Here is a 25,302-nt window from a genome sequence, read left to right on the forward strand (position 1 = left end):
AAAAACACTCAGGTGGGCTATCCATCCTGGCGGATTTAACCGGATGCCTATAATTCTTATCAAAAGTAGCCTATGCCAGCCCAGTAGCGGTGGGTGGATGTTGATTAGGGAGGCACAATACAGAATAGCCAGAGAGAGTTTTAAAAAATAGCCGGAGAGAGTTCCTAAAAAAAATCTCTGGAATAGCGCAGGTAAACGTCAGCATAATAAGAGGTGTCGATAGGCATGGATTTCAGTTCTTGCCTAGCTCTATTTAATAGGCCATGATGAGGTTTGCAGCAAGTGAACCGTGTAAGTAAAAGGGACACAGTTTGCTCCACAAAAAAAATCCCAAACTGTTTTGAGATGTGCACGATGCAAGGGGTCACTAGTTCTAGAGAAGGGACAGGTTGCATAGTCTGAAACCTTGGATATGTTCTCAGATATCGGCTACCAACCATTCCAGTGCAAGTCCATCACCACAAAACCGGAGACCTTTTGTAGCCTAACAGACAAGCGTCACAAAGAGTTTCCACGTAGTCCATCCCATCAGCCCAGCCCTCTGCACGACAGAAGAGAATAATAACTTAAACAACAACAAATGCGCTGTCTTTCTCTATCCCTGCTTGTTGTCACACGCAACCTACTTGTGATGACAGCCAGGAAATATTGCGCAATACTGGGGAAACCATCGAAACATTGAGCGGGCCAGCTAACGTCAGCTAGCGTCTGTCCATCTGCCACGAATGACTTTATCCCGCATTGACCACAACAACAGATAAATAAGACGTCCTTGATTACAGCACATAAAACACCAGCTCTCACCTCTCTTCTCTACAACCGACAGTGGGATACACTGCGCACAACAAAAGCACTTCAGTAACTTTACGACAACATAATTTGCCATAACCGCATTGAACATCGAGGCACTCGGCGGTGCCATTACAAGTAGTAAGCTAAACATGACTTACCCACCAGTTGCCTCTCGAGACGAGCACTCTACGAATTAGGTTCATCAAATCGCCTATCCAATTCCTTTGCAAATCATAGACTGTATGGTCCAAATACTCTGTCCCTGTAGGAATCCCAACACCGATCTTGACATGTTCTCTTTTGCTCTCCATGGTGTCAATATAAAACTCTGTAGGCGGCGGCCTACTGTCCGTGAATGAGACTGAAGAACAGCGCGGGTAAAGTGTCACACAAATGTGTACAAAAATGTATTTGATATTGGTGGTCAACAACTTTAGGGCGGGTTTATTAGAGCCAACTTCCAATCACTACGAGAAAGCCAGGATAACAGACAGTTTAGTTCTAGTTTCCTATCAAAATCTCTGAGGAGAAGCACATCCTAAAATTTACCCAGGAAGTTTCTCCATACAATGCACAGTCGCACTCTGATTGGCCAATGCTCCTCAATATTTAATCAATCGGCGGCAAGAGCTCAGGTGAAGCAAAATGCTGTTGCTGTATGCATGTTTCCCCTCATACACGTCAGTAGCCGAACTAAAAGACTGCCCGTCGCCATGGTTACTCCTCAAACAAAATCGTGCACTTGTATGAAATATAGAGAACGAAAAAAAAACCGTTATTAACCGGTTTGTGGATTTCAGAATAACGTTTTTGTTCCGGAACACTTGAAGACCATTTCGTTTTCGTTTCCGTTTCCGTTCCTTGTAAAATTCCATAAAATTTCGTTCGTTTTCGGTTTTCGTTTTCGTTCCTTGAACCGGTTCGGAGCCCTGCTTTAAAGTGATGTGATTAAAGAATTAAAGAAAAGAACCTGGTGAAATTATCATTGGCTCCTTTGATTGGCCTGAGCTGGATGAATGAGAGTGAATGTGCGCAGACATAACATCTGGGTCTAGCAAGTTTTCTGATGGTGTAACCTGGCCATTGAGATAGATATCATCTTAATGTGGGTCACAGTGTTTCAATATCACATTGAAGATAATTAAATTCTCGGTAATTGGGGTCAATTGGACTATAATGAGGAGATTTATTGTAGTGCACAGTAGGTGAATCTCTGGCCCTAGTGTTTATGATTTTAGTCATTAGCCTAACAAGCGTAATTAAGAACACATGACAGAGGAAAACAAATACATTCACTGTCAAATTACCCAAACAGATGTTGGGTAATCTCTCTCCCATGGAGAGGACATTCAAAGTGCATTTGAGTGCAATGGCAGCTGGGTCATCCAGGCCGTGAAGGCCTCTGGTCCCAGTAGAGACTCAGTGGAAAATACAAGTCTTGTCTTTCTCTTTGTCTGTGTATTTAAACATCTTATAGAGCAGGGTCTCTTAAAAGAAAAATAACTGGACTATGTTAGTGTATTGCCATATTACTGTGTGTATGTTACCATATCGTTCTACGTTAGACTTCAGTGGACATTTGTTTCTTAAATATATAATTGATGGTGTATAAGTGAACTGTCAGCAGTGCGTGCATTACAATGGTTTTCTCTTAAAATCGTGTGAGGAGAAAAGGACACAAATCAGCTTGCTATATTACGTAAGCAAGTCCACACATATTGAGAAATTAATGTAATATGTTATAGACTGTGTCTAAAGAAAAGGAAGCTCTTACAAGCTAAGTGTAGGAAAGTGAATATTTTTTACTCTGTGAAAGGCTAATATTTTTTCTTCATCTGCAGTTGGGTGGGCGAGACAGACTACTGCCTTTTCTGAGGTGCCACTTACAGAAAGACTAATGATCTATATTTTCTTTATGTGTTCCACCAGAGGAGCTATCCATCAGCATCTCCGTGTCAAACAGTGAAATCCAGGAGAATGTGGTAAGGCTGTGGCATATTTTACTGACAGAGAGTTGCACAACTTCCCAGCATAGGCTTAAGCTGTCGTGTAGTTGTTTTTTTTCCCGCTCCTTTTTTTCTTCTTTTTCTGTGTGCAACTTCTGTGTTCTTTATGGTTGACAAATGCGTTTAATCTGGTTTAAGTACTAGGTACAAAACTTGTGTGAAATGCTGCAGTTGCTGCAGATGTTGAGTGTTCAGCGTTCAAAAACAATTAAGGACTTAAAGCGCGTCCATTGGTCCAGACCAACTTGGTCCAGACAAAAAACAACAGTGGAGAAAATTACGAGTTTTAGCAACTTTGGTGAAAAGAAAACAATGTTCATCTTGTGAATTTAATGTTTATGTATCTATCTGCTTCTCTCCAGGACATCAGTTCGGTTTACCAGATATTTGCAGATGAAGTGTTGGGGTCGGGCCAGTTTGGGATTGTATATGGAGGTAAGCTGTGTTTACCGTCAATTTGAAAATTGAACTTGAAGGGATTTTCTCTCAGGCTTTCAGCGTGTGCAATGAAAACAGTATCTGTCAGCATGACCGTGCTCCCCGAGAGAGAGGGGAAAGTCTCAGCGTTTAGCCCACCCACTCCTTACTCAAAAGGACATGCTGTATTCACAAGAGTTTAATACTTCTAAGCAACTCTACTTCTTTTATTATCCAAAAAAGAGTCCAGTTGCCCACAGCTGAACTTATGACTGAGATGACCTGGATGAATGAGAATCTTCACAGAAACGATATATAAGCTATAACCCAACTTTGCTGAGTATACACATTATGTCAGTACTACTGAGATTGCTACTGTGCATGAGGCCAAAGTAGCAGACTGGACTTTTTTTCTTTAAAATTGTTTCATTTCCTAGTTTTGTTGCTCACAGTAACCACAACCTGCTCCTCCGTGTCAATGTTAGTTCCCTTTGCTCCTCATAGCGGGCAGCGAGTTTTCTCGCATCCTCGGGCGAAAGTTGCACTGATTGATTACACCACTTCTGTATTTGAACCATGATGTCAAGAGTCTAATAATAATTTGACAAAGTCCCCGTTAGAAGGAAGAGCATTTCCATAAATGAGAATGCTGGTCTTTGTGTTCCAAAAATGTTGATGCGGAGGCGTTGTTTGGTTGTTTTGTAATACTTGGGCCTATTGAATGCACCATCCTTGCAACACCCTGCTATTATTTGTATGTGTACAGTATTCAATAAATCCAAGTCGTGTTTCATCAATAAAAAGGTTAATTGGACTAACTGAATGAAATTTATCTCAATGTTGATGAAGTTAATTATAAATTAAATTGATGGAGTAGTTCTTACCTTTACTGCACATGCATGTCTTGAAATAGGGTAATTTCACGTGAAATCAGACACTTTGGGACCCGACCAGCACAGATCTCAATCATACTTGCTGTGCCTGTTTAGTAGCAAGGTAGCACCCCAGAACTGCATTTGTGTGAATCTGACACCAATATTAAGGGAGAAACAGACTAGCAAAGGATTACATATGAGGGTAGGACACTGTACATTCAGCCTTGATTATATCAGTCAGTGTAAGTCACAAAAAGTCTGAGGTGTTGTTTGAAATCTCTTTTCTGGCTCTACAAATTACACAAACAGCATGGAATACAACAACCTTCAGAATATGAATTATGATACATTGAAAAATTAAAAATTGAATATCAAAAAAACTTTTTTAAATTTTAAAGTTTTTAAATGGTGGTTTCTTGTCTAAACATAGCCTTTAAGGTCATAAACAACACCTGAAAATGGGATGTTTGGTTCTTTATTCATTTCAGAGATAATGGGACATAAAGGTTGACATGAGTTGTAATGAAGTAGTAATAGAGTAGTGTCAGGGACAGGACTGGACTGGCCATCTGGCATAACAGGCATTTTCCCGGTGGGCCCTGCACCCTCGTCGGTCCCTATTCCAGGTACTCAAAAACTACACAGCTTCTGCCCATTGTCAATGGACACTGTGGAAGCTAGACCATTTTCAGCATTCAGAGAAGGCAGGGTTGAAAGAATAAGCTCAGTAAAGTATTTTTTAAATGTTCAAGCATCAGAGGGTATGCTGTAGCTGTATATGATGCATGTGTTGAGAATGCATGCAGAGGTCTGGAGAGGTGAAACTGAACTTCCTGCATCCTCATGGACCATCTCCATCCTTCACATATTCCGATAGACATGCTGTCATGTGATATTACTATGGTATTACCATATTATTACTAGGTGATCTGTATGATGCCATATTTTTGAGTCCCATTATCTCTGAAATTAATAAAGAACCAAACACCAGCATTTCAGGTGTTGTTCATGACATTGCAGGCTACGTTTAGACAAGGAACTGGGCATTTTAAAATATAAGATTTTTTGATATTCAATTTTTAATTTTTCAATTTATCATAATTCATATTCTGAGGGTTGCTGTATTCCATGCTGTTGTGTAATTTGTAGAGCCAGAAAAGAGTTTTCAAACAACACCACAAACATCTTTTTGTGACTTACATTGACTGATATAATCACTGCGGAATGTATAGTGTCCTACCCTCATATGTAAACCTTTGCTAGTCTGTTTCATCCTTAATATAGGTGTCAGATTCACACAAATGCAGTTCTGGGGTGCTACCTTGCTACTAAACAGGCACACCAAGTATGATTGAGATCTGTGTCGGTCGGGTCCCAAAGTGTCTGATTTCACGTGAAATGACCCAATAGGAAATTCTGGTCTATAGAATGATGAATTGAATTGTCATCACTTTTACAGGGAAACATCGGAAGACAGGTAGAGATGTGGCCATCAAGATCATTGACAAAATGAGATTCCCCACTAAACAAGAGAGCCAACTGAGGAATGAGGTGGCCATTCTGCAGGTGAGCTGAGAAAGAGCTGAATCTGTCTGTCCTATGTATTTGACCATTTCCTTAAAAAAAATAAGAAGTCCTTGTTAGCAAAGCTAAATTTTAAACACCAGAAATTAAATGTCATGACATTGAATTGATAAACCTGTGTGCCAGAATAATCCTTTTTTAGGTGATTAAGAATCTTTCGTCTTGTCCATTTCTGCTAGAACTTGCACCATCCTGGTATTGTGAACCTGGAATGCATGTTTGAGACACCTGAGAGAGTCTTCGTTGTCATGGAGAAGCTCCACGGCGACATGCTGGAGATGATCCTGTCCAGCGAGAAGAGCAAACTTCCAGAGCGCGTCACCAAGTTCCTAGTTACACAGGTATGCATGTTTTGTGGGAGGCGCTGTGGCGCAGCGTGCTAAGCCCCCCACGTTTGGGCTTGCATGCCCATGGGGACCCCGGTTCGAGTCCGACCGGGTTAATTTCCCAGCCCTGCCCCATATCTCTCTCCAGCTCATTTCCTGTCTCCTCTCACACTATCCGGTCATAATTAAGGCCCCAAAAGCCCCCAAAACGTTAAAAAATGTTTTTTGCATGTTTTTTTGAACACTGGTGGTAAAACGACTTGAGGTGACTCAAAATATTATTTCATCTTATCGCTGTCCACACATACTGTTCAGATGCTACATACTGTTACCTGCAAAAATGACGGTATAAAAAGCATTTTTAAAAATCCTGCGCAACTGCAGAATGGGACTAGCTTTCATGTCCATACTTCATGTTATTTTCAAGTGTACTGTGCTGTATATGAGGGGACCGTATGGAGATGAGGGGACTATGCACCTAACATTCAACATATGCGTACAGTATGCTGGGTGGATATCCTTTGTATCTCTCCCCTCTCTCCCTTATCTCTTCCATCTGTGACCACATTTGGATATTTTATTCTTTCCAACTCTCCCTCCCCTCCTTCTTTTCTTTTTTTTGTCCCTTTTCACTCTCTCCTTCTGTGCGCCTAACGCAAAGGCACACACACGCATGCACACACACAAACACAAACACACACACACACATATATACTGTACACACACACACACACACACACACACACACACACACACACACACACACACACACACACACACACACACACACACACACACACACACACACACACACACACACACACACACACACACTAGGCTGGTGCATGCTGCAGTGCTACCGCTTCTCCTGCTGCCTCCATTGCTGCTGTTTATCCCTGGTGGTCTGTGGAGAAGGCCCTTTATTTACCCAGACACCAGTCTGGATCCTATCATGGTCCTCCCCTCTCTCCCGACGAATTAGAGCTCCCCGTCCAGTGGCAGGGTTTTGTGCATTGATTGGAGCTGAGCTGAGATGAGCTGAGCTGAGCTGAGGGGCCCCCCTTACCAAAAGGATGGAAGGGGGGGGGGGGGTAGATAGGGGAGGGTGGACGGATAAGATGAGAGGTGAGTTGTTGGTGCGGAGAGAAGAGGGGGAGTTGAGGAGGAGAAGGATAGAAAGAGAGAAGGGTTGGTTTGGGTGCGGGAAAAGAAGATGATGGAAGGGTAGAAGCAGGAGAGGAGGAGAGGAGGAGAACAGGAGCTTGTCCATTAGGCACACATCTCTTGCAACGTACAATTAAGTGGCCACAGACGGGAGCCCTCTGATGTGGGGCACCACATCGCTGGGGCTGCCGACCGACTGCAGGGGCAGATCCCATCCGTCGCTATCAAGGAGATGTAATTGATTATGTGTGTTATACGCTAGTGAGGTCTCTCCTCTTTAAAAGCCATCAAGAGAGAGAGAGAGGCTCGTGCTAGCGATGGCTGCGGTGATGCGTGCTGCTGCTGCTGCGTGCATGTGGCGTACGGAGGGGAGTAAACCAGCGGTGAAGAGACTCATTATTCCCTCGTGCCGTGTGTGTGTCTGTGACATGTGGTGTGCGGTGTGTGTGTGTGCATGTGTGTGTGCGTGTGCGTTTGGTGCATGCGGGCGTCCGTGTGTAATTAATGGTACGTTAGAAGTTCTTCTGATTCTGATAGACTTTCAGTGTGTGTCTTGGTCATGGATATAATCTTAACTCTAAGTTCTGCACCTGGCCTCGGTGAAATGGGATGTCCAGTGCTTGAAGTGGGGGGGGAACTCAAGGGAGCCCAGTTCCCCTCCCTCATAATATTCATCATCAGCGTTCCAGCAGAACTTATTTCGTCCGCCGCATTTTATAAGTTCAAAACAAGTTTTTCCAAATGCGTGCAGGCAATAGGCCTACAAAAACGTGACTTGTACTGATTTGGTACTGGTGAGGCTGTCGGAAAATCAGGGTTCCTGCACTTCTTCTTGGATGGTATTTTCGGACGATTAGGGTTCCTGTACCTCTTTTTTTCCACTTCAAGCACTGGGGATGTCCATACTGTGACCGTTAAATGCTTACAGTTGTAAGTCGTATAATTGTAAGAACACAGCTAAGGGTGTGCTTTTCTTGCCTTTTTTCATTTTCAACAGATCCTGGTGGCCTTAAGACATCTCCACTTCAAGAACATTGTGCACTGTGACTTGAAGCCTGAAAACGTGCTCCTCGCCTCAGCAGAACCTTTCCCTCAGGTTCGATTTCGTTACTGTTGCTGACTGTCCATCACACAGCATGTGTTTTCATGATCAACTGAAGTTTGTAGTTCCAGTCCCTCAAAGATCTGACTGTAAACATTCTCATTCAACTCAGATCATGTGCAAAATCAAAGTGGTTTACTTGAAGCACCTGGACTTTCTTGTTGAAATAAGTCCAGTTGCTCACATGTGAACTCAAATACAGATTATGACAATTTAGTTTATATATTATAATTGAGTTATTCTTTAGGGGCCTCTGGTTATGGCAGTGTGTCTCAACAGTGGCTCTACAGCCCCCCATGGGGCATTAGAGAGTCCTTGAGGGGCGTTGAGAGGGAGACATCTAAAAGGGGGGCACTCAGTTGTGAATAGGGGGAAATAGTCTATTTTATTTTTTTAATACAAAGGGTGTTATTTGCAGGCTTATGATGAAGCCAAGAGGGCGTTTGTTAAAAAAAAAGGCTGAGAACCACAGGGTTATGGTAAGCAGCTGAAAGGTTGCTTGGGCAGAGGACTCCTATTGACAGCAGTTTTGTAAGCTTTAACAGTTGATGTTGCACAAAATTGTGATCAAGTTATTCTTCTTTAAGGTGAAGCTTTGCGATTTCGGCTTCGCCCGCATCATCGGCGAGAAGTCGTTCCGGCGGTCGGTGGTGGGCACGCCGGCGTACCTGGCTCCCGAGGTCCTCCGCAGCAAGGGCTACAACCGCTCGCTGGACATGTGGTCCGTGGGCGTCATCGTCTACGTCAGCCTGTCCGGAACCTTCCCCTTCAACGAGGACGAGGACATCAACGACCAGATCCAGAACGCCGCCTTCATGTACCCGCCCACGCCCTGGAAGGACATCTCCTCAGAAGGTTGGCTTGGGCCACTTTGCTTATTTGTTTCTTAGAGATTTGGTTCAGGGTCTCCCTCTGAATTTTCATTGGTCAAGGTGGTGGTGGTTTGGTGGTTGTGTTTGGTGGTGGGGTTGGTCAGTTCTCATGCGACTATCATCATTGGAAAGTCTACTGCATATTGAGCAGCTTCATCCGAATATGATATTAACCCCCTAAAAGTGAAGCTTTTTTTATGAAGCAGCTTTTATGAATTCCAATCACAACACAAAATCTATACCTTGTTAGGGGATTTAGTAGTTTAGGTAGTAGGTGTTATTTCAGGCTATATTAAATTTAAAAACTTTGTGATGGTCATCGAGTTTGATCAAATGTAACGGATTTCCTTGATCCAAAGAGCATCTGCTTCAGTACAAACTCTAACTTCGGTGAAGTTGGGACATTTGGTAAACTGTGGATAAAATCACAATGCTATCATTTTCAAGATGTAATGAACATCCAAATAAGATAAAACAACAAAGAAGAACATTTCCAAATGAATTGTACTGATGGACACTATGAGTGTCCAGGTATAAGACCATCACAGAGAGGCTGAGTCACTCAGAATTGAAGATGCAGAGGGAATAATTGCCATAGTTATTACATACATTTTTGAATTCCCTGTGATCTATCATGACAGAATGTATATAAGACATATTTTTGTCATTAAAATCATTATATAGGTTCATGACATCATGAAATATATACAGTATCTGCTGTAGTCTCATTCTAGCAAGCTCACTTGAAATAGACCCAGAAGACATGGGAAACTGCCCTTTGCTTACAGAAGTCAGCAGAAGTTGCAGAAGTAAATTCTTTTTGAAAATAATAGTCTTGCACATCCTGTGCTACAGTGAAAATGGACCATCCAACTTGTGTTAGTGCTAACTTCAAAAGTCAGTCTCCATGATGGCATGGGGGTGTAGTAGGGCATTTGTTAAGTTGTTCTCACTCATCTGTAGAGTTAAATACAGTGCTGATTGATAGAAATGGGTTTTAAACAGCATGAAAAGCCACTCATGCACTGTATTTTGAAGGGGGGTCTTCAATTACTGCCACATAGTAAGGACAAATTGCATTCTCTACTATGTTTTAATAGTTTAACTCCATCATAAGGACCAGCAGGTGATTAAATGGCAGGCTTTTGGTCAAGACCTGTCACACTGTAAGCACTACAGAAAGGAAAACATTGCAAAACATGACAAGGACTACACCCTCCATTTAAGCTGGTGAAATCATGTCCAAGATAGGAATTAACACTGTTTTTATATAAAATTTCATTGGCTAATGTGTTTAACTGTTAAGTGTTGTCTTTTGTTTTGTTTTTAGTCTTCCTTGGCATTTGCTGCCTTTTATTGTCCCCGTCCCAACTCTTTTGAGACGTGTTGTTTTTACATATTTATGAATATCCCCCAAAACAATAATTTTGGTCAGTTTTGATGGCTGATATGTTTTCTTTGTGCCGTTCTCCATTTAATGTAAGAATCAGAGGTTTTGAAAATGGCAGTATTTTGTTATTAATCACAATTTACCTTGTGTCCCAACTTCTATGGAAGTGGGGTTTGTACATAAGTGATGTAGCACTCCTGATCATCATTGTGTTTGGTGCTTTAGCTTTCGAGTTTTGTTTCTTTGTTTTGTCTGTTGTTGCTTGTATGGTGTGGAGAGAGTAGATGGGTTTGCAAGTTGAAGGCGGAAGTGGGGACAGTAGTACTAATACATGTTCTTTTCCCTCTGCCTTTATTGTCGAAATGCTGAAATTGTTTTTGCATTCTTTGGTGGCTCTTTGAAAGTTCACATACTGCATGGATATTCACTTTCACTTTCACAAGACATGACATTGCATTATACAAAGAAGAGCATGGGGTCCCAAAGATGAAAAATACAGCCAGATGTTGCTTTTTGCAAAGTAATACAGTTTTGACATAAGTGGTCTTGACTAAGCAACAATTCAGTTGTGGTTGCCAAAAGAACTGGACAGTTTTTCCCAAATCATCCTAAACATAATGCCCGAAGTGAACTGCATTTCATCTTATATATGATTAATCCAAATGTAATGCATTCTATCATATTCAACCCACATGAGGTTTAATGCCGCACTCACTCCTTCCACGTCCCTATTAAGGGCACACAAAGGACAGCAGTTGATGGATCATGTTTTTAATGACACGATAGAGTCCTGCTACTGTTTCAGTTGTGATATCGCTCAGCGCGTGAATGACAGGGTGGATTTTGGTCAGAGTGAAATCCAGCTGCCCCCGTCCCCCACCCACCAGTCTAGTCTAGGCTGCACGGTGTGGTGTGGTGTGGTGTGGGGTGAGCAGACGTGGCTTCCTGACCTTTGCTGTGGTGAGGTAAAGTGAAGGCAGGCTCTCCTACCTGATGAGTCACCCCTGTCTACTGTAGTTTGGCCAACCAGGGCTGCTAACAGCTTTTGCTGGGGCCCGGGACAAAGTTATCTGAAAGGGCCCCCTACCCAATACATACAATGTAATAGGGATTCCCAATTCTGGGCCCCCATATCTCTCTGGGGCCATATCTCTCTTTGTCCACCCCTGTCAGCAGCCCTGCCAACAACCACCATGCATTGCTTACTTTTGATAACCTGTCTGTTTCTAATATAATCACTGGCTGCCCCATGGAAACCACATATGTACAAATAATGGCATTGAGAAGCTGCTGCTATGATATGGGCCAGCCGTGGCCTAGTGGATAGAGAGTTGGTCTTTCAATCTAGGGGTTGCTGGTTCGAATCCCCCCTGACCTCTCCCTACATCTCCATCCATGGCTGAAGTGCCCTTGAGCAAAGCACCTAACCCCACATTTCTCCCGGGACTGTAACCAATATCCCTGAAAAATAATAGTTGTAAGTCGCTTTGAATAAATGAAAGCATCGGCTAAGTGTAATGTAATGTAATGATATCTTGGCACATGGTTTTAGATATGTAATACTTCTAAAAGTGCAGATTGTCCTGTACAGTATGAGCTGGCTAATTGTATGACTTAACAATACATGCATAAATTAACCAATGATAACCAAAAGCACATACTAAAATGCTGCTGTATGCGTGTCCCCTAAACAAAGATTCTCTTACATTTGTTTGTCCAACAGCGACAGATCTCATCAACAACCTCCTTCAGGTGAAGATGAGGAAACGCTATAGTGTAGACAAGTCTCTCAGCCACCCCTGGCTACAGGTATGCAACGCAGGCACACACGCATGCACACACGCATGCACACAATATTCACTTTCTCGCTGAATCCATTGCATCCACATGTGTTATTTATTTAGTTATTTAGCTGACTGTGTGTAGAATAAATCAGACTGATAACAAAAGGTCACTAAACATCTTGACCTCTCTCTGGTCTGCTAGTGCAACAGTGGAACAAATATTGAAAAAGCTCTGCTGCTGCCATAGTACTACCCCATAGAACTACCCCAATGCTATCTAAGTTCAACTTGGTCACTGGCTTTCTGGTAATGCCAAAATTATAATAGGGACCATGTTTTAACCATGATTTCTCTCTCTCAGGACTATCAAACGTGGCTTGATCTGAGGGAGTTTGAGACGCGGAGAGGCGAGCGCTACATAACGCACGAGAGTGACGATGCACGGTGGGAGGAGTACGCCAACCTGCACAGTCTCGCTCACCCCAAACACTTCATCATGGCCCCCAACCTGGACGACATGGATGAGGACCCCTAGAGGATGGGAGGACTACAGTACATGCGTGAAGAACGATACATGTGCCTGTGTAGTGGAGCGTGTGTAAGAGATGTGGCCGTGTGTGTACGTATGCGCGTGTGTAGCGGATTGGAAGAGAAGTGTTTGTTTGTTTGTGTGTGTGTGTGTTGTTGTTGGAAGTGGACATTGTGAGGAAAGATGAGGTGACCTTCGTGTGTGGACCTGGACAATATATGAGAAATGACTCCAGGACTCCTGGAGGGAGGACATTATTGCCTGTGGGCCTCACCTTGAACTTGGGACACAGGACATGGCACACGGAACACAGAACACGGAACATGGGACATGGTTCTAGAGCCGCAAGGAGAGGAGTGAAAAGTGACTGTTCTCTCCACAGACATGGGAGCTGGATCACTGCCACGGATACAGAATACTGGGAGAGACTGTCTATGAATAATATGCTGACCCCAGTGGAAAGACTTTACAAAAAAGGACTCATTATGTTTTTTGTCTTGTTCTCTTTTTTAAAATACATCTATATTTTTATATTTAAACATACATTCCATGCCTTTTGGGAGGGAGGGTGTGTCGTTCAGTTGCTTGGGCCTTTTGAAAGCAGTGAGTGGGGACAACTAAACCGTACAACTAAATAGTAGGCCTAAAACTATATTGTTATTTTTTTTATTGTTGTATGATTTACTGATAAAAAGGATAATGTTAAAGGCCATTTTCTTTGGGAGAAGTTGAGATGTTTGTCTGCATGTTTTTTTATAACATGAATTTGTGAATTGTTGTTGAATTGATTAATTGTTCCTTATTTTTGTGTTGCTAGCTGTTTTTCTATAATATATGAGGGTTTGGAACTGGAACATTTTTCTCTTCTACAGTAGCCTGGCAAACCAGATTATAATGTTAAATGTATAGTCTAGGCTCGCACCATAGGCAGTCACCATGCTAAGGCCACCTTAATGACTCTGTACACAGATTCAAAACTAGACAGAGCGTTTTAATTAGAGGACCGAGCCAAGCAAGATTCATGGCTCAGCTACAACTATCCATTTGCCATTTAGGAGATTAAGTTTCTTCACCTGATCTGACCCGTGGCAGCCTTTGATGTTACCTAGCTACTGGAAGATTGTCTAATCCGTGTATCCGTGTAATGCTTTAAAAATGTCTATTCTCCTGGTTAAACAAAAGACCAAAGATCCTAACACTGCCAGAAAGATTAACACTCCAGTATTGAAAAGCAGCGATCCTGTAAAATAATAATAACAAGGCTTTCAGGTACCAAAGACAAGTTCCTCAGACATGCAATATTGCCAGAAATAGCATCAAAGACTGATATTCAATCTTGACCGTTTGCAAGTCATTGGATTGAATGATTAGATATCTGGCATATCTATTCTGCAGTGCAATACTTTCAAAATCCTTCCTCAGTACTCAGGACCCATCTGTACATCTAAGACGCTAACTGATCTTTCAGCCCTAGAACGTTCAGATTGAATGAAATTGAATTTGATGGACATGTTTTCTAGAAAAATATACAGTACAGTGTAAAAGCCCCAGTACCGAGCTCACTCATAATACTCTAGGACCACCCTTTTAAAATATTTTCTATGTTTATTTTTTTTATTATTTGGTCTTTAGTTCAACAGGTTAGATAACACTAAAGTTGCAGGCAGCACTGTTGAACAATGGTAGACAGACCACCCCCAAACACTATTATTATCACAAATTATAATACACTGTTTGTTCCTTCAGTTTTGAATAGACATTCCACTGCCAGAAGACTTGTACTGATAACTGTGGCTTGGGCTTTTGAAAGCACAAGAAAACTGCCTTCAGTCCCCTCATTCCTTCAAAAGTTTGATCATTTCCCCCAATGACTGTTCTCTGTGTGTTGTACGCTTGTGTGTTTTTGTCTTGGAGAGGATCCCAGCGCTGTTGACTGCCTTCATGGTTAATCACTTTGGGATTCTAGTGACTTCTGGTTAAAAAAAGAGGGAATTGTTTACTTTCAGTGAGACACTCAGGCTCGCCACTGAGGAGAAAGCTTACAAGAGGCAACTGAGGTGTGTCTGAGTACTGAAGTGTTAAGCAATTGCTTCAAAAAGAAGCCTAAATGCTACGTCTTGTCTTTTTAGGCTAGACAATGATGGCAAAGTTTTCACTTCAAATGAACTTAATAGGGTTTGGGACGCAACGCCCAACCACAAAAAGAACAATGTGCATGTTCAATTCAAAGGGCTTTTGAATACTGCCGATGTCACAAAGAGGTTAGAGTGCGCAAAAGCAAAAAAATATATAAATAAATTTAAAAACCATCACTTTTCTGCATGCCAAGGTCTGCTTACTGCCGCAGGGTTCGATGTGTTTCTCTGTTTCAGGAGTCTTATTAACTTTGTCAGAGTGAAAGTTTTTTTTTTCTTCGAAAGCGTAAAAATTGAAACTCTTGCTTAGTGTGGCAAAAAAAACATCTTGGCCGAATGTGATATTATGGTTTGGGATTTTGAAAAAGAGACCACCCCTTGAACTGTCTATGTTGCCACTGGATTGGCATTTGTTTGTGTTTTGTATATTTTAGTACATACAGATTTTAATAATAAAAAACAACAACCGTTTTTTGTTGTCTCAGTGAAGTTGCTTTAACTTAAGACGAAGAATGATTTTTAGGAACACGTTTAAGCTCTAAATCGAAACAGCGACTGGGAAAATGATGGTTTCTGGCCAAATGTGTGAATTAAAGAGGATGTGAGATGTAAAATGTAAAAAGGAAGTTAAATCACTCAGCATTAAGTCGTAGCAGCACGGTTACTACTGCTGGTTTGGGGTTCATGGCTACTTGCATGTGTGCAGTGTCCCAGCATGTGTTTGTACTTGTCTGAACGTGTGTGTGTGTGTGTGTGTGTGTGTGTGTGTGTGTGTGTGTGTGTGTGTGTGTGTGTGTGTGTGTGTGTGTGTGTGTGTGTGTGTGTGTGTGTGTGTGTGTGTGTGTGTGTGTGTGTGCATGTTTGTGTTAGAAAGAGAGGTGGTTTGTGTGTGTTTTATTTGTGTGTGCATGTGCGTGCATGTATGCGCATGTGTAAGATGATGTGAACGTGTGTGTGTCTGTGTGTGTGTGTGTGTGTGTGTGTGTGTGTTTGTGTGTCCGTGTGTGTGTGTGTGTGTCTGTGTGTGTGTGTGTGTGTGTGTGTGTGTGTTTGTGTGTCCGTGTGTGTGTGTGTGTTAACTATATTATGTGTGTCACTGGGGGGAAGGGACGTTGTGTTGCGCATGGTGTGGGTGTGTGTTGGGGGGAGGGAGGGAGGGTGTTGGCCAAGCTAACCGCTGCGCAATAGTGGCACCACATGTCAAATCTCATTTGCAGCAGCTGGATGTAATTCCTTAACCGCCAGCCATTAAGCCAAGCGTCTCCTGCAAGCCCCGCGCAGAAATGTGATAGTGAGGAGAAGGAGAAGAAGAAGAATAAGAGGAGGAGGAGAAGAAGAAGAAGAAGAAGAAGAGCAGGAGGAGAAGGAGAAGAGAATACAAGAGGAGAGGAGGAAGTTAAAGTCAAACTCAGCTTTACTGTCAATGCCTTCACATGCACTAGTCATACAAAGGAATTAAAATTGCATTTTTATTTTACACGCCCATGTGAATACAGGATAGGATATTTAAAGTGCAAGAGAGAGCAACATAGGGCGTACGTAGTAGAGACGTATTGAACCTATCCTATGTGCATAATATAGTAATAATTAACATTTAAGTTAGTCTACGCTGACTGAGAAAAGAAACAAGTGTGCAGCACAGTACAGGCAGGCAGGGTGGGGGGGCAAAGGGGTCATTTGTCCCGGGCCCAGATAGAGAGGGTGCCCAAAATTGGGTTTCCATCACATTGTATGTATTGGATGGGGGGCCCTTTCAGATGACTTTGACCTGGGACCGTCAACGGCCCTGCAATCAAGTCAAATAGATCAGGCATCATAGGCAGCAGCAACAAGGAGCAACATAAGAGAAGAGAAGAAAAGGAGGAGGAAGAGGAGGAAGAAGAGAAGATGAGGTGGAAGAAGAGAGAAGCAGAAGGAACTTTGTGGTAGGAGAAAGGAAAGGAGAAGTCTGGCATGAAGTCACTGATTGCAACTCTATACACAAAGTGAGAAGTGCCAGAGTCTCGATTGAAACTCAGGGAGGAGAGTGGACACTACGCTGTGGTTTCCATGTCCAGCTTTGGACATCTCTTGTGAAATCGTATTATTCTTGTGTCATCACGGTCATCAAGTTCATCACACAGTCTTGGGATATTAGCTGAACTGACACCCAAGAGGTATTTAACCCTCCTGTTATCCTTGGGGTCTATTTGACCCTATTCAATGTTTAACGTCTAAAAAATACATGAAGTAACATAAATCTTTGATAACTTTTCCTAAATATATGGTTCAATGTGAAAAAAGTGAAATTTCCATAAAAATGTTTTCCCTATAAGTGCTGTACACGTTTTTGTTACATCTGTGTTCCTTGGGGTCAATTTGACCCCAAATTATTTTAAGTGTATTAAACATAAATGGAACATCCATATTTTGCTAATACATGTTCCAATCTGTCTAGATTATGTAAAATACATGGACATAAGTTATTCAGAGCAGAACATTTTGCTTTATTTAGGGCTCTGATAACTAACAATATGTATGATGTGGACGAGGGCCAAAACTGATTCAAGGCAACTTTTGGACAGTTGTTGCACATTTTCGCCTAGTCATGGATTAGTTTTTTTTGGTGTGTGGGCTGTGTCTGGGGGTGCTAGGACTTATCTAAAGGGCTTTTTATGTCCCCAACAGAGCAACAGTTAATATCTGGGGCATAAACCGGCGCAAAAGTTTTTGCTTCTACTGATTTTGTAGATATTTAAGTGGCTGGGGTCAAAATGACGCCAAGGATCACGGTCGTAACCTAAATCTGAGGATAACAGGAGGGTTAAGTAACCACGAATGTACACATTTTGTATTAAATGCATCACTTGTTTTTTTTTTCAATAAAAAAATATAAAATATAGTTATAAAGTAATATAATCACTGATAATGATCACTGGTAAACATTGCCTCAGAATGAGAAAGAAAATGCTGTAGACTCTAAATGACATCAGTTCTCCATGGAAATGTCCTTGAGGGCTTTGCTAGTAAATTGGTCCCCTAAAGTCTTCATGATCAGGATATCTTGCTCGCTTCATCTTTTCGCTCTCTGAAATGGTTTCAAGATGGTTACTGGTGTGCTGTGTCCCATGTTGGAGCTGATAGCAGTTATCCCCTGGCCTGCAGGGTGGAGACAGCCAGGCACCTAGCCCTGTTGCCTTTAAGCAACTCCTCCACACCGCACCACACCTCACCACACCACACTCCTCTGCCCTTGGGCAACACCTGACCCTAATTGCCCTCTCACTCTGAGGTCATGCATTGTAATTTGTTGGACTAACATCATTCATTATTATTACAACACTGGTTTACCTGCTGTCCATTCAGTTCATGGCTCAATGACGTTTTAGTAGCACATGTCAGGGTTGTGCAATCACAGCTAAAACCTCTATTGTGTGGATTTTCCAGATTTTTCTTTGTTTTAGTGGACTATCTGAGAAGCATATTCATTGCAGCACATTAATTATTACCAGTTACTAATTAATTTATGGACATTAGCAGTTGTTGTACCACCTGACCTCTGAGCCCCCCAAAAATGGCATTGACCCACATACACATAATAGGCCACACAATTGACCCACATACACATAATATAAAGTATCTTAGAATAAGGTGTGCAGTAAACCAAGTAGTATCCTGATAAGAGGCAACCTCTTACAGTTCACTCAGTGAAGAGAGTGATCATCACACATTACTTATAAGCAGAATACACATCAAGGCCAAATGTTAGCGAATGCGTAAGATGCACACACACTCACCGGCCACTTAATTAGGAACACCTCTCTACTGCTGGGTTGGAACCCCTTTTGCCTTCAGAACTGCCTGAACTGTCTGCAACAATACTTGGGTAGGCTGTGGCATTCCAACAAAGATAAATTGGTACTAATTGGCCCAAATTGTGCCAAGAAAATATCCTTATGCCATTATATTTCCAGCCTGAAACATTGATGTAAGGCTGGGTTGACCCATGTTTTCATGCTGTTGACGCCAAATTCGGACCATTACACCTGAGTGTTGCAGTAGATATCAAGACTCATCAGACCAAGCAACATTTTTCTGATCTTCTAGCGTCGTTTATGGTGAGCCTGGCCAAATTGTTGCCTCATTTTCCTGGTCTTAGCTGACAGGAGTGGCACCAAATGTGGTTTTCTGCTGCTGTAGCCCATTTGCCTCAAGATTTGATGTGCTGTGTAATCGGGGATTTTCTTATGCATACCTCGGTTGTAATGAGTGGTTATCTGTAATGTTGCCTTTGTATCAGCTCCAATCAGTTTGGCCATTATCTTCAGACCTCTGCCATCAACAAGACATTTTTGCCCACAGAATCGTTGCTCACTGTATTGTTTTTTTCTTTTTCGCACCATTCTTTGTAAACCCTAGAGACGGTTATGTGTTAATATCCCAGTAGATCAGTCTTTTCTGAAATATTCAAATCAAGCCTTTCGACATCAACAGCCATGCCATGTTCAAAGTCATTTAAATAGCCTTTCTTCCCTATTATGATGCCCGGTTTGAACTGCATAAGACCATCTCGACCATGTCTACAAATGCATAGAGTTTCCACCATGTAATTGGCTGATCAGAAATTTGCCTCAATGAACAGTTGTAAGTAACAGTGTTCCTAAAGAAGTGGCCGGTGAGTGTACAGTCTCACCAGTAACCGTTTCTCAGTTTGGTTGTTCAAGACACTTCTGTACGGACGAAATTACTCTGAGGGTATGATAAGACCAGGCTATATAGAATGAGAATTTGGATAGCCATCCACGTTCATCCCAGTATACTGTGTAACAATCTCCTGATGCCTCCTCAAGATGCCTGAGCTGGTTATTGAATACAGTACTGATGTAAGCAATGGTGACAGAGCATGACTGTGTTGAAAGCCAACAGTCCACAGGCCCTCCATATCACATATCTTTCCTTCTCCACACACCACACTTGTCATCACCATCATCCCAATTTATGGGCCAGAGTGACTAACAGCACATTATGCACACTGCCTAGTTGTCTGGACTTGATGGCCGTCCTTGTGAAGGGCTGGACTGGGTCAGGCCCAGACATACTGTAAGTTGTGGGTTAAGAAAATGCAAAAAACCCAAAAGCTTTTGCCCACTGGGAAATACCATATGTATATGCCAGATTACCAGTCCATGCCTGCTCTTGGCATTATTTCATCACTCCTCCTGCACTCTCCACTCCATTGTCATTGTGACACACCAAGTGAACACTGCATACAACGAAATTGCATTTATACCTCACTCGTGCAAGGGGGCAGCCCCCAATGGTGCCAGAAAGAGAGCAGTGCAGTGGGACATTTCCATGCTCAGGGTACCTTAGTCATGGAGGAGGATGGGGGAGAGCACTGGTTTATTACTCCCCCCACCAACCTGGCGGGTCGGGAGCCGAACCGGCAACCTTTGGGCCACAGGTCTGACGCCCTAACCGCTTACCGTACCTTACTTATCAGAGGTCTGATAGCAAATACTGTAGTGTGGGATTTGGGCCCTATGAAAGAACATCTTGTGTGATTGTGATGAGACAACTGTGCTAGTTCACAACACAGTACCCCCCCCCCCCCCCTAAAAAGTTAAACACGTTGGGCCAACCTGTGCCCCCCTGTGCCCCCCTGGCAATTTTGGTCTAGAACCGCCACTGGGTATTGCTGATGCTGATATCAAAATTTGTCACCATACACATTACCATTTCAGCAGGGAGACCACTAGGGCCTTTCATGGAGAACCTTAAATACCCAATTTCGAAAGGCCTATGCGTTCTGTCTTTCCATCCCAAAGTGCAGAGGACAGAATGCCTCTGCCATCTGGAAGTGAACGGTCAATGTCCTTTTTGGACCCATTTTGCTATTTTTTCTATATTTTCTATTATTTCTATCTTTTCCTGAAGCTGGCCCAGAGTATTGCTCCAGGGTATTGCTCCACGGTATTGGTTACAGTCTCTGCCTTACCCAAATAAACACCGGGGTTTCGGGACACACTTTCTCTGTATTGGTAGAATAGAATGCCTTTAATTGTCACTAATCACATGTACATCTATTATTATTTAGGATTATTGTTATTGGTCAGGGTGGGACTTGAACCTGCAACCCTCCTATCCAAAGACCAACTACCTTACCATTAGGACAGCTCATGTCACCCCAAAAACAGTTGCAGGGGTGAGAGAACTAGTCCATCTGTAGCCTGATTATCATCGACTTTAAAATCTCTGCGAGACTTGGTCTCTAACTAACGTTTCCCAAACGACATGGTTGACCCGCCTCTCTAGGTTTGCTTCTGATTGACTGGTTTCCACAAAAGTGAGTGGAGTTCCCGATTTTTACGGAGATCAGAAATGTAATTTACATTGCTCTTGGCCTTGAAGCCAACGGTCAATCTCCTTTCCCAGAAGCTGCCATCACAGGCGCTGGCAAGATTTCAGATGCCAATTTTATTGGCCTTGCTGACAGTAAAACGTACGCTGTCATAAAACCCCCCACCATGCTCAAGGTTAGGCAAGGGAGAGGGGAGAGGGGGTGTTTGAAGCCACAGAGGCCCTCAAGCTGTGGTCTGCTTCCTAAGATTTACAACTATGAATCCAACACTGCCTGTGATGTAAGCCTTGGCACCCCCCATTAAAAAAGAAGTTTTCGAGAGATTGGGGGAGATAGAGAGAGAGAGAGAGAGAGAGAGAGAGAGAGAGAGAGAGAGAGAGAGAGAGAGAGAGAGAGAGAGAGAGAGAGAGAGAGAGAGAGAGAGAGAGAGAGAGAGAGAGAGAGAGAGAGAGAGAGTCTGGATCAAACAGGTTCACAATGCACATATTGTGTAAATATGTGTAATGAACTCCAGATGCCAGGCCCTAATCATTGGAAGACTTCCCGATACAGAGAGAGAGAGAGAGAGAGAGAGAGAGAGAGAGAGAGAGAGAGAGAGAGAGAGAGAGAGAGAGAGAGAGAGAGAGAGAGAGAGAGAGAGAGAGAGAGAGAGGGGACTCCAAAAAGATCAGCAAACACACTCATAAAAGTGACTCATCTGATCTTCTGTCATGCAGGATGAGTTCTAATTGTGCGTTGTGTGTGTGTGTGTCTACTGCCAGGTGTTAGTGGAGCTCCATTTCAAGAGCAATTCTGCAAATAATTTGGCCTTGTTTACTATTTATCCTCACACAAACTCTCAAGTCGATTGACTGAACCTCTTAATAGTAGCTCTATCTTATTGTCAACATAAATACAATCAAAGTGTGTAGGGCGTTTAGACAATACAGATACAATGGCGCCCCCCTCAGTTCATTTATAAAATTGCATTTGAAATATTTGAAAGTTTCTTTTTTCCATCATCACACATACACATATTAGGTTACAAGCCCATAGTTTCCAGTATGGTGATGTAATGGTGATATGCCATTATAAGTCCTTTCTTCAGATTTATTTTAGGAAACTATTATCACCACCACACTTAGCATTTGATGCATTCATGTCCTGTACGTGAATGCAGTGGTTTGATAGAGTAGAGTAGAGTAGAGTAGAGCAGTGGTTCTTAACCTTTTTTCCTTAAAGCACCCCCTTACATGTGCCCAAGACAAGCCACGCACCCCCAACCCAAACTTCTGTGCGTGAACAAGCACTAAAAATGATTTAAGAAATGAGGCTTCCTGTTTGAGACATTAAGCAATACCTTAATTCCTTTGCATAGGGACCAAAACGTGTTTTTTTTTATTTTGCCCAATTATAATGTTCTCAAGCTACATTTTGGTCACAGCCTCAAAACAAACACAATTCCGTGCACCCCCTGAAATCTCTGGCGCACCCCCAGGGGGTGCCCGCACCCCAGGTTAAGAACCACTGGAGTAGAGGAACCTTATTGATCCCCGATGAGAAATACATGAGATGTTTGCTTGAAACATGGAAGAAGTGTTTAACAAAACTTACTGACACAACACCTAACATTGCTTTCAATCCAAAAACCAACAATGTGGTGAGAGAGAAATGACATTGATACTTCATAAAAGCTGTTTGAGCTGTCCCACTACTGAAATCAAGTCTAAACAGCAGAGGGCGCTGTTCTCTTCAGGTTTGTTGAGACTGAGTGTATGCATCCTGACAGGCAATACTGCAATCTGTGATATTACAGATGTTCCTTTTTAGACATGGACCTTCTAAATCATCTGCACCCTAAATGTTTTACTTATGAACTGGCAACATTAGACTTACACAATAAATATATTTTGTTGCATAAAAAGAAAAGCACTTATGTGATGAGTGACTTGTGTCCATTTCTCTCTCTCTCTCTCTCTCTCTCTCTCTCTCTCTCTCTCTCTCTCTCTCTCTCTCTCTCTCTCTCTCTCTCTCTCTCTTTGTTTGCTTGTCTATTTGTATTTCTGTCTCTCAGTATTTTCTCTCTGTGTTTGGAAGATGTGTTGCCATTCATACATAATTCTGTGTAAACAAAAAGATTTCAGTGTGTTGCCAAATCTTTGTAGCCTAACTACAGTTCACTGTTTGGTATTTTATTCAAAATGGACATGGATAGCATTTATTTAGTCATTTTGCTGCACATTCACTCCGTTAATTAGTTATTCACTCAAACAAATTATTCACTCAGCCTCTTGCACACGCTGTCAAAATTCCTCTATTTCCCTCGTGATTAATAAAAATGATACTCTAGTCTAAAAAACATGCACTTATTTCAAACCAAATCCCTTACTTCGTGAGTCACTTCTCTCTCACCCCCCAAAAGGTTGCTGACATCTGAAAGACAATAAGGCTTTCTCATTTTATTTATTTAGTTATTTTGCAAAGTTTAATGTTGGTGAGAGAAAGGGAAAGCATGCACTCCTTAAAATAATAACATATTAATAAAATGATAATATAGAAGAACATTGATAGAGGGATGAAAACACATTCTTACATACAAAAACACATGCTGTTGCTTTTATTTTATGTTGTTTTTATTCTTACATACAAAAACACATGTTGCTTTGATTTTATATTTTCAGCCTTGCAGAGCATCCAGTGTTTGTATTGTTGGTCTCTCCCTCTGTATCGCCTTGTGTTGTGGTGTAGCCTCGTCTAGTCTGCGGGGATGTCCTGTGGATCAGTGCTGTCGCCGGGGAGAGGAAGGTGTTCTCAGGCATTAGACCAAGCAAGCAACAAACATCCCGAACAAACATCCAACTGGGAGCAGACTGCACTGGCAGTGGCAGACTAGAGAGGGGACGGCTGTGACTGACTGAAGGCAATGTTTACTCCCTGACAGGGGTAGCCTACATATCACAGAAAGCAAGACCAGACCGCCCCAGGAATACAGAAGGACATCACAGGACACGAGATACCCCCCTGCCAGAGAGACGAGACAGTGCAATGCAAACATTAAAACAGTCTGGGTTTGTGATTCTCTATTTAGTTTTTTGAAAAGAGGAAATAAACAACAAGTCATATATGGTTTTAGATATGTGAATTAAGTTGAAATGGGTAAAAAAAATATTTTATATTTTATACTGCCATCCACGCAGATGGCCAACATTTAGCCTATGGCAGTCAGTCCTATGGGGAAAAATGGGTTCCTATTAGACTGCAGAGTCGAGTGTATTAGGAATACTTATACGCTGATGGTGCAAACCTGAAGGGAAGAATGAAAGCTTGGCTTAACAGTTACATCGTAACAATAATCCAACAGGTGCCTATTCAAACACATCATCAACTGTTTCTGTTATACTCACTGTCTGTTCATCACTGGTTGTCACGTCATAAAGTTTAAAGGCTTACATCAGTTGCTGCTTGCCTTACTAACATAAACTAAGTAAACTAACCTAATTATAATCATGAACAGCTCCTTTGTGTTTTATTTTTCTCCTTGCCTGGTGTACTACATGGTGGGAGCTATATTTTTCCTACGTAATGAGGTATAATGAACCAATGAACTAATGTGGTATGGGCATAGCCTATCCAATCTCACATGTAGTCTGGTTTATCAGGCTAGAATGGGCAAACTTCTTTACAACTTAGCTCCTTTGGCTAACCTACCCTGGATAAATGAGAATCCTCTCAGATGTGAACATCTCAGCTTCAGAGCTTGTCTCTGACTGGAGTCACTCAGTTGCAAGCATAAGGGAGCAGCCTGTGTTTAGTTGCTCGTATATGGAGCTCTTGGAACAGTCCTAAAGGTCCTAAACAACTAATTTTAGAGTGTGATTTCAAATCTTTCAGCCAAATATAATTCTAACTGGTCTTATTCTCTTAGTGTTGTGTTAGCAATGACAGTCACACTGTCTAACATTTGTGACCACCAAAATCAGTGGCCACCAGGCTAAGTTGGGTTTCTC

The 25,302-nt window shown here is 42.2% G+C and overlaps 1 protein-coding gene across 4 annotated transcripts in view; it reads left to right on the top strand.

Annotated features, from left to right (window-relative positions):
* The window catches only part of prkd3 (protein kinase D3), a 94,569-nt gene extending 79,130 nt beyond the window's left edge, over positions 1-15,439 (top strand). For 3 of the 4 annotated variants that reach the window (XM_063184490.1, XM_063184489.1, XM_063184491.1), the window contains exons 12-19: positions 2,722-2,774; positions 3,161-3,233; positions 5,550-5,656; positions 5,854-6,015; positions 8,162-8,260; positions 8,854-9,121; positions 12,252-12,337; positions 12,674-15,439. In XM_063184490.1, coding sequence (XP_063040560.1) covers positions 2,722-2,774; positions 3,161-3,233; positions 5,550-5,656; positions 5,854-6,015; positions 8,162-8,260; positions 8,854-9,121; positions 12,252-12,337; positions 12,674-12,847 — 1,022 coding nt within the window. In that variant the 3' untranslated portion in view covers positions 12,848-15,439. The remainder of the gene's footprint in view (positions 1-2,721; positions 2,775-3,160; positions 3,234-5,549; positions 5,657-5,853; positions 6,016-8,161; positions 8,261-8,853; positions 9,122-12,251; positions 12,338-12,673) is intronic. The other variant, XM_063184492.1, reaches the window with a different exon arrangement.
* Positions 15,440-25,302: the final 9,863 nt, after the last annotated feature.

Source organism: Engraulis encrasicolus, chromosome 19, assembly GCF_034702125.1.
Source record: "Engraulis encrasicolus isolate BLACKSEA-1 chromosome 19, IST_EnEncr_1.0, whole genome shotgun sequence".
Taxonomy (NCBI): domain Eukaryota; kingdom Metazoa; phylum Chordata; class Actinopteri; order Clupeiformes; family Engraulidae; genus Engraulis; species Engraulis encrasicolus.